General features: G+C 44.5%; 1 protein-coding gene across 1 annotated transcript in view; it reads left to right on the forward strand.

Annotated features, from left to right (window-relative positions):
- The window catches only part of LOC137259390 (uncharacterized), a 53,928-nt gene that overhangs the window by 5,652 nt on the left and 33,392 nt on the right, over positions 1 to 14,884 (forward strand). Inside the window, exon 2 of the mRNA XM_067797058.1 lies at positions 12,776 to 13,059. Within this exon, the coding sequence (XP_067653159.1) occupies positions 12,776 to 13,059 (284 nt within the window). The remainder of the gene's footprint in view (positions 1 to 12,775; positions 13,060 to 14,884) is intronic.

Below are 14,884 nucleotides of genomic sequence, written 5' to 3' on the forward strand. Positions count from 1 at the left end.
AGGATTATGATTTATATCTAACACTGATATTGTCAGTTCAGGTATGTTGCCCTGGGTTAATCTCTTATACTGCCGTGGTGAAAACGACTCGGTTCTACCGTCGTTGAATTTTTCAGTTTTCACCGGCACTGCTCTCAGTATAGTGGAAGGGTGGCCTCCTTGAATGTTATACGTTGTGCTCACCTGATCGAGATGAATGTACAGCTCTCGGTACGGTACTAGTTCGGGTAACTTCGTGCCTGTGACGGTTGTTGTTGGTTTTATCTCGTCAGGAGACATACCGAGTATCCTCGCTAATGGTCGGCCGAGCCTCAAGGAGGTTCTTCCGTTGTTGATTAACACCACTGTGCCGTTTGAGTCGTTCATCTTGAGTTCGGCTCCCAGGGGTTTGAAGACCTCGTCGTTTAGCGAGCACACGCTGTAGTAGCCGTCAGTTATTTGACTGCGAGTTCCACTGACGAACAGCTTATTGTTGCTGATATTAATGTTAGTCCATTGCGGTAGGTAGGTGATATCGCAGAGTGCGACTTCGAGTTGACCTGACGTGTTATCGATCGCGTGCGTCAGCTGAACGGCCTCACCGCTAGTTATTCCTGGAAGTGTTATGTACATATTATATTATATAATTTATATATTATAATATGGATTTAGCACACTTGAAAATCGTGGTGAATGCAGATGGTACGGGGTTTAAAACAACCTTTATTGATATCTTTGAAAAGTATGTCGTGTCCGTTAATAACGCGCAGGCGGTGGTAAACTGGAATCAAAACCCAATGCAGTTTTGGCAGAACCAACTCAACTTTGCTGTGTGGTGTGTGACGACAGGGTCGGGTGTGACACCAGACTATGGTATAGACGAACTGAGTAAGGCGGTTGTTTTGTTTCATATTTATTATCAAACGAGACGAATATTGAAGGAAATAAGTGCTCCTCTTCCCCAAGATAAAGCGTGGAGTATGACGAATAACCCCTATGATAGACGCGCTTATGAACGTATTTGTGGGGAGTTTGAGATTCCAACGAATAAAGACTTTCGCCTTCCTGGTGTGAACCATGGTCTCGGTATAGTTCTCGTGTACTTCTACAGGTCCGGAAAATATTATGCCGGTTCTAAAGATGGTTCATACAACCCAAACCGGCATACATTTACAGGCCCCACAACGAATGAAAAGATCCATGTCAGCTGTATAAAGCAAACCAGTCCTGATGCAGCCACAGCCTGGACTAAAATGATCTCAAAAACATCGAAAGGATTCACTCGTGCTGGTACAATACGCTTGAACGACTCGATTCGAACGTACGTGTGGGCGCTGTTGGGTGCGCAGTCTATGACGCGTTCCAACATCCTCGGTAAGGGAACTGCTTACGACGCTCAGACACAATTCGTTTCCAACGTTGATGATGCTATCAATTCTCCAGTTGATCTCCCGAGGGCCATCGAACGCTACCAAAACGTGTTAGAATACGCCAGATCGAAAGTCAATTACGTGTTCGGCGTGGGGTTGTACATGGCTCCGAGTGATATGCAACTGAGAATAAAAAAAGTGGTGGGTTATAACAACAAAATAGTCATAGCCACGGCGGACCAAAAGTTGGGTATCAACCCCGATATTAACACCCCCTATATCCCACACATCCCACCACATGAAAAGGGTATAGTGGCGCCACCCCCGGAGCCTAAAGTTCATGTGCCCCCCACACACACCCATATGCATGTGGGGTTACCCCCCTATCAGCAGCATATTGATAATAAAACGGCCCTAGTGGTTGGTGGGGTAACTTTGGGACTTATTTGGTTAAAGATTTCTTAGCCGCTACGTACACCAGACCCGCCACGGCGACGATGGCTGCCCACAGGTTTTGACTGAGCCACATGGCAGTTTTAGACAGAGCGCTCAACAACCACGAGACGATGCTACCCAGGATGCCGGGAAGGGCTTCGGCGGCTTTACCAGCCAGTTTAGCTAGGCCTTCCCCGAGTTTTTTAATCCAGTCTTTAACACCCCCACCGCCACTTGGAGTTCCGCCGCCTCCTGTAGACCCAACAGGGGTACCTCCTGTTAGTGACACCACCAGGGTTGATATAATGAAACCCAATGCAGTCAGAATGCTGGCGATGGTGATCCCTTGCTCCCGGAACAATATCCTAATCCTATCTGCTAACGTGGTGTCTCGGTGGAGAACTTGATTGATGGTTTCCCGTATACGGCTGACCTGGGATCTAAGCTTTTCTTTGTAGCCGGACGCTGTCTCCAACCAGGTCTGCCTTTCATCTTCCAAATTACGTATTCGTTCCTCAATGGTGGCTTTCATAGACTCATCCTCAGTTTCACTGAGTTTTTTCTTTTCATAGGCGATGTGGTCGTCTATCTCACTTATTTTGGCTGTGCTTTTCCAGAGCTGACCACGAATGGTTTGCATCAACAAGTCCAACCCCCGCAGTTCCCGAACGGTAAATTCGAGCCCTGGGAATGGTTTGTTCTCGTAGTCGGCCAACACCTTTTTAATATCATAAGTCATGTTTTGATCTGATGTGGCGTCCCTGATGCCTTCCAGACCTTGAACTAACTTCGGAGGATACTGCTTAGGTCGCGCGCCACCGTAATCTGTGAAGCCTAGTTCATCTTGGACAAACTTACTTCCATGTTTACCGGCCAATGTTGATAAGGCAAGCGGTTTTCTCGTGTGTTGATGCATGAGATCGATATCCGGGTGAGCCTTCAAACGCAGCGTGCCATTGCTGAGGGTAAAATCGGAATAGTTCCTTCCCAACGGCTTGAGTTTGGATTTATTTTCAACTACATCGTAATAATCGTTGACGGCGTCCTTAAGGAGCTCGTCACCTTGCGAGAATGAGGTCTCCTGGTCATCATTGAATGCCTGGGCACTATCGTCCCACATATCATCCATAGGTATGTCTTCATCCATTAGTATTAAAAATATATTTCATTTATATAACAATGTACGGTAGAAAATTAGATCCTTTCAGAAAATTGAGAGAGCCATTAGGTGCCAGAGCCGTGCGACAGTCGGTGACCATCACCAACAATCCCAGCAAGATAGACCAGAACCAAACTCTGCTGGTTAGATTTCCAAACCTTGGTGAGAATGACCTCATTGTACCAGGCACTGTTCGACTGGCGTTCAATATCACGTTGACCTCCGACAACGACAAACGCGAGCTAGTGCGGAACGTGGGTCGAGCTATCATCAAGAAAACGACCGTCAAGATCAGCGGTAACGAGGTGCTGAGCATCGACGACAGCGACGTGTTTCACTGCTACAAGGATCTCTGGAAAAGCGAGAGAGAACGAGTCAATGATGTGTACCAGGGTATCAGCAAATCAACCCGGGCGCGCATAGGATACGTCTTCACGACAGACCAGCAAGACAAGCTATCGGACGGTGAAAAGGCTATCGCTCTAGCATACGGGAATCGATTCTGCGTGCCGCTCGACTTCGAGTTGCTCACGGGACACGCGCCGTTTTACCAGGCCGCGCTGGGTGATAGGCTAGAATACGAGCTCACGTTTAACGACTATAGCAAAGTAGTGCGTACGCCGAACGGTGATGAGGCCAGTTATGTCATAGACAACATCTCTCTTGAGTTCGACATGGTCACTAGCCCGGAGCTGGCCAGGCAGGTTCGAAGCCAGTACTCTGGGAAGATGGCTATCCTGTACGATCGTGTACTGAGGCATAGATCAGTCGTGCGAGATAAGAGCGACACTGTGTGGAATATCAACCTGAACGTGCCGGCGCGATCGATGAAAGGTATCCTGGTCGTCCCCGTGGAGGATTACGATCCATTCCGGAGGGATAGCGAGAAGTTTTTCAACCCCGAGATTGAAAAGGTGGAAGTTACCATCGAGGGCGTGCCCAACCAGCTGTTCAGTCATGGTATGAGGCCACACCAGCAGTGGGATGAGATAAAAAAGCTACCAGTGGGGGATTATATAACAAAGGACCTGGACCTCGGCTCCGTGCAGATCGGTGAATACCTGACCACCAAGTACGCCCTATGGTTGGACATGCGATCCACGGATGATGATAAACTGCACGGTAGCGGGCGTCGTATAGATAACGGTAGCGAAGGGATAACCATCCAGATTAATAAGAAGGCCCAAACCGCTGGTAAGTTGAAATTATATCTGTACGTAATTATGGACGCGCAACTTAATATAGACAATGGGAGATTCGTGCAAGCCATCTACTAGTGGGGGACCAACCTCTGGGGGGTATGGGGGTCTCCCCCTCCCCACTGACCCACACTGCGCTATCATATGCGGGCAGACTGGCTGTGGGAAGACCGTTTTCGTGTTGGATATGTTGGAGGGTTACTACAAGGATGTGTTCGATAACATCGTTATCATGTGCCCTACTCTGGGCATGAATAAAACGTACGCGCGACCTTGGGTGATGACGGACCCGGACGTACACAAAATCGACCCTGGAACACGCCTGCAGGACTGGTTGAAAGCTCTTCACGAGAAATTTAAAGGGGAACCGACGCTGTTTATACTGGACGACTGCAGCGCTAATCGCGAGATAACAAAAAAGAGAGACATGCTATCGTACCTGGCCTTCTCCGGCCGGCATGCAAATCACAGCGTCTGGGTGCTAACGCAGAAGTTCAACTCGGTGTTGAAAGACCTCAGGGAGCAGACGCGATGGGTGGCCTTATTTCACTGCAAGGACAGGGATTCGTTCGAGGAGTGTTTGAGAGAGAACGATGTGATGAGTAAATTAGAACGGGAACGGGTAAAGAAACAGCTCGCTGAAACTAAACACGCTAAGCTCGTACTAAAGACCGACCAACCAGTAGCATATATAGTATACTAAAGCTAAGCAAAAGCTAAGCAAAGCTAAGCAAATGCTAAGCATAGCTATGATATTTGAAGTATTTGTCGTGTGCAACTTAACTTTCATTTCTCTGTGTTTTGTCTGCATCGGGTATTATATAGTTAAAACTAAATCTTACTTGTTATATTATAAGATGGAGTGTGAGGAATTGCTCGAACAATTGTCTGTGGAGGGTTCCCCAACTGGGGATTCCCCCAAGCGAGAGAAACTGGTGGCGTTGGCTGTTGGCGGCAAAGCCAAACATTACTTTGGAGACTACACTCCAGATAAAATTAACAAAATGTCAGCCGAAGAAATCGATAAGCTGTACGCTAGATACGAGGCCCGGCTCGGAGCAGAAATGACAAAGACAATAGGATCGGCTATGACCCAGATATACACCGGTATTGTATCACAATTCCTTCCCATTCCACCAGAGCGCCGACTTTACCTGTGGGAGGACCTAGATAAAGACCCTTTTATCGAACACGCCGTGAGCTCTATCAGCTGCGGGCTGTACCACAAATATGGTATGTTGTTGGCTCCAGTGACGGCGGCGATTATCACGGCAAAACATTGCCAATTTGAGAGAAAGAATAATAATAATAGTATAGATGGATGCTGCACAGGAAACCCCAGTGGAGGTACCCCCAACAGTGATGGAGGAGACCCCACCCCCAACAGTGACCCCTTCAGTGGAGGTACCTCCAACAGTAACCAGACAGAAGAATCCTAAGAGAGTAGCTGCCGGTAAAAAACGGTGGTGTAACCAACATAAAGTGACCAACCCAACCCGACTGTTGTTGGCTGTAGGCGTAACTGCTGCCGTGGTTATAACATGGTTATACACCTCCCACAGTGAGCCACAACCCAACAGTGAGGTAACCCCCAACAGTGGGGGTGTGGGGGTATCCCCCATGGTAGACCCGCATATCATGTTATAATTTTAATATTTTATATCATATACATAATGTCTGAGGGGAAAACGTTCGTCAACGACGCATACCACGCCACAGTGGTAGCCAGTCTAGCAGTAGGGTACGCTCGGTTGACTAAAATGGTGCTTAAACAACCAACTATCAAGCTAGATTTCAACCTACAGGATATGGGTATGCTCATAATGAACCTTGGTATGGCGATGGCCACAAAAGACATCCTAGTAAAACAAGGAATAATACCTGATAATATAATGAAATAAATATAGGGATGGCCACGATAGCTATGATGGTTGGTGGGGCGTTAGTGAATGCCCTGGCATTTTCCGGGAGTAATTTCCTCTTCTCGAAACTACGAGATGATCACGCGGCTGAAATACAGGAAGAAAGGAAGCGACACGATCTCGCTACTGAGAAATTACAAAGAGCACAGGCCGAGTACGCTAAAAAACGCCTCCAGAGGCTCGATTTCATTAACGAACAACTCCAGCGTGAAAACCATGCCGTTCAAACATTCAACGATGTCGATGAAGCAATGAAAGAATACTACCTACTAACTGGTAAACGATTGGAAGCGCTCAATGAACCCACACTCGCTCAGTACTACACACCATCCAAGGGACAAATGAATCGTGAACTGGGCTTCATAGTGTTGGGTATAGCAGCTACTGCGTTGGTTGCTAAGCAATTAAACTAAAATACCTATATAAGTAAACATGAGACCCGCTCCATACCGATGTGAATATATACTTATGGGGAAGACCGAGGCCTGTGGTAGGAAATGCAGGAATCAGGGGTTCTGTTGTTTCCATATGGGAAGTCCTAACTACACGTGTTCTGTGTGTGGTATCGGGGTTAAAGGGCACTACTGTTTATGTAAAGCTCACGGAGCGAACGTAGTCAGACATCAACTCATATACGAGAATAAAAAAGACTACATAAAAGAACGTAGGCGACTGCTCAAGATAAAATCCAATTAGAGATTGGTTCTCTTAGGTGTAAACATGTCTACTGTACATTCTTGAATATGGAAGCCTATCTTACGGTAAAACAATTAAAAGCTATAGCAAAACAGCTTGGATGCCGGCGTTATTCAAACCTGGGGAGAGCCGGGTTAATCGAATTGTTATCAAATAACCAAACACTGATCGATGCCTACATAGATTCACACAAGCTGTTGGAAGACTTACGAGAATTGTGGCCAACAAACCGAGTTTGGTTAATAAGTGATTACAAGAAATAAAATATTTTTTATCAAGAGTGGAGGAGTTACCTCCCCTTACTGTGAACCAATTAGACATTAGTTCTCTTAGGTGTAAACACAATGACTACTGTGCGCGAGCTCAAGAGGGTCGCAAAACAGAGAGGTGTTATCGGGTATTCTAGAATGCGGAAGCCAGCATTGTTGAGATTACTAGGTTTAGAAGTCCCTCCTACGGTAAAACAGTTAAAAGCTCAAGCGAAACAGCTTGGATACACGGGTTATTCAAAATTGGGGAAAGCCGGGTTAACCGCATTGTTATCACATACCCCCGTAGCACGTCCCACTGTAAAACAACTGAAAACCGAGGCACACGATTTGGGTTTAGGCGGGTATTCTCGTATGAGAAAACCACAGCTTTTAGAATTATTACGACAGAATAGAGCTATTGACCTACAGTTCGTGCGCACTAAGCACGCTGTAGGCAACTATTTGGGAAGTTGGCGCATGCACGTCGATAGAAACATAGACATTACAGATATCAAGCCTCTGATAGCTGATAAGGTCAACCAGGAACTAAATAATCTAGGAAGTATCAAGTTTCAGATCACAGTGAAAATGTCGCTCGATAAGCAGGTTGGGAGTACCACTGAGTATGTTCAGCCTTACTTCCGAGGTAAACAAGAGGTCGTCACACATGCAGAGACCATTGACGCATCAATCGATACAAGTTTTCAGCAGATACGAGAATACCTAGAACGCTACACACACTTAGGGTCCGGGTGGGCTGTAGATAAAATCGATAATGTCTATCTAGATATAGCTAAATACATGCCGTTCAGAGGTGGGTCATACCTAGCCTTGCCTCCCTACTATAAGAACAAACAAGCCATAGTAAACGTTAAGAATAGAGGAAACGATTGCCTGAGGTTATCTATCAGGTCAGCCTTATTTCCAGCTGCCACTAATCCGAACAGGCCTTCTAATTATCCACAGGACGATGGGCTCAACTGGGATGGTATAGATGAACCCACCCCAATATCCCAGATCACTAAAGTAGAAAAACAGAATAATCTGGCTATAAATGTCTTTGGACACGAAGGTAACACAACAATAGTACACAGGGTCAGCCCGGTGAAGGATTGTCAAGTTATTAATTTATTCATGATTCAAAAAGGTGAAAAGTATCACTACACGTGGATAAAACATCTCAGCCGGTTGTTGCACGACCAGTCGAAACACGTTGGGGAAAAACACTTTTGTGTACGATGCCTACACTGTTTCAGTCGGGCCGATTTATTAGAATCCCACCTGGAGGATTGCCAAGGTGTTGGGCAGACGGCCATACGAGTCGACATGCCTAAGGAAGGTGAAAATATCCTAAAATTCGACAATCACAAGAATCAAATGTCTGTGCCTTATATCATATACGCCGACTTCGAAGCCTTAGTTGTAGGGGAATCATCCACTAGTGGGAGTTTCACACACAAAACACAAGAGCATAAAGCCTGTTCGTTTGGATACATTGTCGTCCGTTGTGACGGGGAAACGAAAGCTCCGGTAGTGTATAGGGGCCCTGACGCGGCTGAAAGGTTTCTAACGTGTTTACAGGAGGAAGAAAAAATTATTAGGAATGCGTTGTATAGAATCGCTCCCATGCGTATGACCCGAGCCGACAGGCTAGCTCACGCTAGTAGCACTAACTGTCACGTGTGCGACTCACCACTTAACGGTGATTCGGTGAGAGATCACTGCCACATAACTGGTAAGTATAGAGGCGCCGCTCACAACGCGTGCAACCTCAAGCTTAAAATCAATCCTAAGACAATAAACATCCCCGTTGTCTTTCACAACTTGAGAGGATACGACTCTCACTTGATTATGCAGGCCATCGCGAAAATCGATGGTAATATATCGTGCATTCCCAACAACATGGAGAGATACATCTCCTTCAGCTTAAACGGACTTAGGTTCATTGACTCGTTTCAATTCCTCCTGTCGTCACTCGACAGTCTGGTCAAGGCCAACAATACCTTCCCTATCACAGATCGATACACAGACGCCGAGACTAGACACCTGCTCATGAGGAAGGGCGTATACCCATATGAGTACATGGATAGCTGGGCTAAGTTCACAGAGACCAGACTACCTCCTATCGACTGCTTTTATAGCAAGCTGAATGAGGCGTCCGTCTCACGAGACGATTACTCGCACGCGATTAACGTATGGAATAAACTTGGTTGTAAGAACCTTGGCGATTATCACGACCTGTACTTGAGGACAGATGTACTGCTGTTAGCCGACGTGTTCGAGACGTTTCGGCGGACATGTTTCAAGCAGTATAAACTCGACCCCGCATGGTATTACACCAGCCCAGGTCTGTCGTGGGACGCCTTGCTTAAAAAGACAGGAGTTAATTTAGAATTGCTCACAGATTACGACATGCACCTATTCATTGAGAAAGGCTTGCGAGGTGGGATTTCCATGGTATCCAAACGATACGCGAAAGCAAATAATCAATACGTGAAAGGTTACGATCCTAACAAACCAACCAATCACATTCTCTACCTCGACGCAAATAACCTGTACGGCTGGGCCATGAGCCAGTATCTACCTACAGGAGGATTCGAATGGGTACCAAACATTGATATTATGAGCATTGCACCAGATTCGAACAAAGGGTATATCCTCGAAGTTGACTTAGAGTATCCCAAGGAATTACACACATCGCACAACAGCTATCCCCTTGCACCCGAACGTATGAAGGTTAACACAGACTGGATGTCTGAGTACCAACATAACTTGTCAGGTGGTCGTGTGGCGGACGTTGAGAAACTCGTGCCTAACTTAATGAATAAGACCAAGTACATAGTTCACTATCGCAACCTACAGCTGTACCTGTCATTGGGTATGAGGCTGACCAAAATACACAGGGTGCTCATGTTCGACCAGAGCCCATGGATGGAGCCCTACATCAGAATGAACACAAACCTACGAAAAAAAGCCACCAGTGATTTTGAGAAAAATCTCTACAAGCTCATGAACAACTCGGTGTTTGGTAAGACTATGGAAAACCTGAGGAAACGCGTAACCGTGAAACTGGTTAGATCTAGTGAGGAAGACAAGCTCAGGAAATTAATAGCCAGTCCGGCATTCAACCGTAATAAAATATTCACAGACGACCTAGTTGCCATACACATGAAGAAAAGCCACATAAAATTCAACCGACCTGTTTACGTTGGGATGAGTATCCTCGATTTATCCAAACACCTGATGTACGACTTTTACTACAACGAGCTCAAGAAACAGTACGGCGACAGGTGCGAAGTGCTGTACACTGACACGGATTCCCTGCTGATGGAGATTCGAACCGAGGACGTGTACGAGGACATGAAAAAACACATCGATTTATACGACACCAGCGACTATCCTAAGACCCATACTATACACAGCACGGTAAATAAAAAGGTCCTAGGTAAGATGAAGGACGAGTGTGCTGGCACGCCAATAGCTGAGTACATAGGTTTGAGGCCTAAGATGTACTCCATATTGAAAGCCGACAATAGTGAGATCCGAAAAGCTAAAGGGGTTAAGAAGTATGTGGTGAAACAACACATCAAACACGCCAGATTCAAGGAGGCCCTGTTCAAGACCCGTACCTTTAGGCATAAGATGAACACGCTTAGAAGTGATGGACATAAGATATACGGACTGACTATAAACAAGACGTCCCTATCGCCTATGGACACGAAACGTTGGATAGCTATTGATGGTATAAACACATACGCGTATGGACATGAAAAAATTTGAGGCTATTTATTACAGCCCGCGTGGATATTGGAAAGGAGCTAGCGCAGTAGATAAGCTATCTAAAATGGCACGAGTATCACCAGAGAAAGCCAAAGCGTGGCTTGAAAAACAAGCCCTGTGGCAGATCTATTTGCCGGCGCCACGCTACGTACCTAGAAGGAGTTTCGGAATTAACATACCTAATAGCATTCACCAGGCAGACCTACTGTTCCTACCTCATGATAAGAGGTACAAGTATGCCTTAACCGTAGTGGACGTAGCCAGTCGTTACAAGGAAGCCGAACCCTTGACCACGAAAGATTCGGCCAAAGTAGCCAAAGGATTAGAACGCATATACAAACGCAGCCCGCTGACTTGGCCAACAGAGCTGCAAGTTGATCCAGGACGGGAGTTCATGGGTGCCGTTTCACAACTGCTAGCCAAACACGATACAAAGGTCAGACGTGGCACGGCCGGAGCCCATCGCAGCCAAGCTATAGTTGAGAGATTTAATAGGACTTTGGCTGAGCGCTTGTTCGGCCATCAATATGCTAGGGAAATGACAACCACTGGAAAACGATCGACTGAATGGGTAGCGAGGTTACCCGAGGTGGTGTCGGCAATCAACCATGAAGTAACCCGGCTCACTGGTAAGAAACCGGCAGACGCTATCAAACTAAAATCAGTGTTAGCAGAGTCGTCTGCTCCATTGCGTGGAAAGGAGAAACAGATACCGGATAGGGCACTAGTGAGGTATCTATACCAGCCGGGGGAACACGAGGGTGATAGCCGTAAGCGAGCCACCGATCCTATATGGTCGGTCAAAACTTACAACATAGATAAAGTGGATATAAAAGCCGACGAACCTAACTTGTACTACTTGAGGGATGGGCCGGGTAGGGGTTTTGTAAGAGAAGAATTATTGATCGTACCGTACGGCACAGTGTTACCGCCTGCCAAGTCACGGTAAACGTGATAGCGTAGCTTTGTAGTAGGGGTAATAATAGCAAGAGCTAAGGGTCCCACCAAAGCCTCATTTAGTAAATGAGGCTTTTTAGAGGGGTTTTTGAAAAGTGTTTTCGGACTATCATTCCCTATACTACTCATTCTATTCAGAAACAGATTTTCTGACGTCTGGTTAAACCAGGGCGTTACTAAAGTTCACCTATACATGCATACTTTCGAACAACGATTGAAACAAGAGTTCCACTTTTCTCAGCCATTATTCACAGTTTAAATGTGAACCTTGCCTGGTGCCCTACATAAACGAACTAAATATAACATCTGATCTGAGCACGTATCAAGTTTTGTATATCACGTAACATCTTTAAAGTGAACATGGACAGAGTTAAGGAGGATGGCTCAAGTACGAACTACTTGTGTTCATTCTGTGATGCCACTGAAACAGAAGATGAGAATCAAGTATTCTTCCAATGCGACAAATATTAGCGATACAGAGACAAATACTTCAAAACAATTACACAATGTCTAAAAGGACTACTCACTCACTCAATTTTGCAATCCCCAAACTTCCAAGTTATATACTGCACAACGCTATTTGTACATATGTTTCTAAAGTAAGACTCAATGAAAATTTTGACCACTGTTTCACGAAACTGCCAAAGCTGGTAGCTGTGTTTTAGGTCATGAAAGGCTAGGATCCAACTGATCTTTACAAATAAGTCAATGGCCGAGTTCTGTATCATCTTTTGACGACTCGCTACCACAGGACCATGTTTCCTCCGCTCCTCAGCAATATATCATTTCCAGCCATGGGCAGATATGGCGGAGATAATACGAAATGTCATAGCAATGGAGTATCATGTTTGTGATACGTATAGCGATCTCTAAAAGAAGCACATCTCTTATAGACAGAGGTATGGTCATCATAATGCTCTTGAAATCAGCCAATCATCTCTCGTGCTTCTCATTAAAATTTGGAACACATTCACGTGTCTCCACGGTTGCCTTTTAAACTGTTTTTCTTGTCCTTACTATATAACAGATCCTACGACATGTGCTGAGTTGAGGACCGCCAACCCAGCTGCTCACAGTGGAGAGTACACCATCGTGCCTTCAGCTCCTCAGTTCAGGGGAATGTCAGTGAAGGTGTTCTGCCTGATGAATGACACACACCAGCTGGAGTATGTCACGCTGCCAAATGAAAACATTGGAAACTTTCCTAAGAGGTCGAACAGTAACTGTAGAAAAGAACATCCGTATCTTGTAGCTAGTGGTGTTGGTCGAGATGGAGTAACAGAGTATCAGAAGATCAGAATTATACCATCGGTAGGTGCATATTTCGACTAACATTTCTGTGATGTGAATATGAAGATTTACTGCTTGTAGATGTCACTAACTGTACCAAGTCACACTGCCAAATGTGAACTTATTATCTGAAAAGGTAGACATTTAAAACATACGGCATGGGTGGAGCCACAGTGTATCAGAACATCAGAGGAACAACACTGTATCAGAACATGAGAAATATGCCATCAGTAAATGGAAATGAGGTTTAAGTAAACCCGTACCCACACAAGTTAGTGGAAGCTCTGCAACATGAAGAACATGTACACCCCGTCCCTAAACTGATCTGAATCCCTGCAATATGAGGTGTAAGTACACCCCACCCTTAAAATTGTCTGAAGTCTTGCAATATGAGGTGTAAGTACACCAATCCTTAAAGGTATCTGGAGCCCTGCATTGAATACTTTAATGCCCAGTTCTCTGTTGTGAGTACGTCAAGAAAAGTGATGGGAGAACCTACTTGTTTTACATTTACAACTTCATTTTCATTTATTCTCCAAAGACCACCAATGGCGGTATGAGCGTACATGTACGTGGTACACATATCAATCTTTACATACTGTTAAAATGGCAACAGAGTATGACAGAGTATATCATAGCACATCAGTTGATGATATGACATGTCTGTTACCTAACAGTTTTTATAGCAGAGGAGATAACATTCACAAATTTTACTAAGTTTGTTTGTACAGTAAAATCTAAACAAGTAACAATTGTTTTTTGCGATGCAGTGTTTGAGTGTTTCAATAATTTGGTTGGTATTAATTTATTCCTAGATTCGTTAAAGGCAGGACAGCGAAAAATATAGTGAAACTCATCTGCAATTGCTGGGGAGTCACATAATTTACAGCTTGTATTTTCTCTTGGAATATTATTCCAGCGCCCGGTTTCAATTGGTAGTCAATGATTGGAAGTTCTGAATTTTAATAATGGAAAATAAATATATTTGGGCAATAATAGAAAGGCGTCAAATGAGGGTAGAGTTTTAATATATTTATAATATTGTCCCTTAGAGCTCATTTCTTCTATGTTATTCCTCTATTCTTGAAAAAAGTGATCTCTTAATCTACCCTCTACCATATTCAACAATCATGTTAGACTAAAATTGCTCGGGAACATATACACATTGCTAAGTCCGCATGAGTTTAAGATATTTTCAACCAATTCAAGCCAATGATAGGAATGATTAGTTACTACACTATCTAGTGACATGAGATTATAGATTACCTGTGATAACTTGGATTGGGACATGTATATAGTAAGTTTATGCCAATAACTAATAATTCTTTACGAAACATGAATACTGATAGGATATCTTCCGAGTGCACCACATAAGAAATAATTTGGTGTAGACATTCTGAGACCCGTGGTCAATTTTAAAAGTTTTATATGTACGGTTTCAAGTATATCAATTTTACCATGGCCCCAAAATTCAGAGCCATACAACATGATAGGTAAAATCATTATATCAAACGCTTTAAGTACACAGTCTAGTGGTAAGCCGTTATTTCTTGCCATTTTCAACAACTAAAACATACATTTTAGGCCTGTGGAGCTAGTACATTAATACCGAAGGAAACCTTTCTATTTTTGTGAAAATTAAACCCCAGGTAGTTCTAATTATCTACGGTTTCAATTTCTTTTGTGCCATAATGAAACGATAGCTTATTTACTTATTTACACTTCCCACAATAACAACTTTAGTTTTATCACTATTTACAGTCAGTCTCCATACCTAGCAATACCCATGAAACTGGTCCAGGGACCTTTGCAGGGATGCCGCAAATAGTATGGTGTCGTCTGCATA

This window comes from Haliotis asinina, chromosome 13 (assembly GCF_037392515.1).
Source record: "Haliotis asinina isolate JCU_RB_2024 chromosome 13, JCU_Hal_asi_v2, whole genome shotgun sequence".
Classification (NCBI taxonomy): Eukaryota; Metazoa; Mollusca; class Gastropoda; order Lepetellida; family Haliotidae; genus Haliotis; species Haliotis asinina.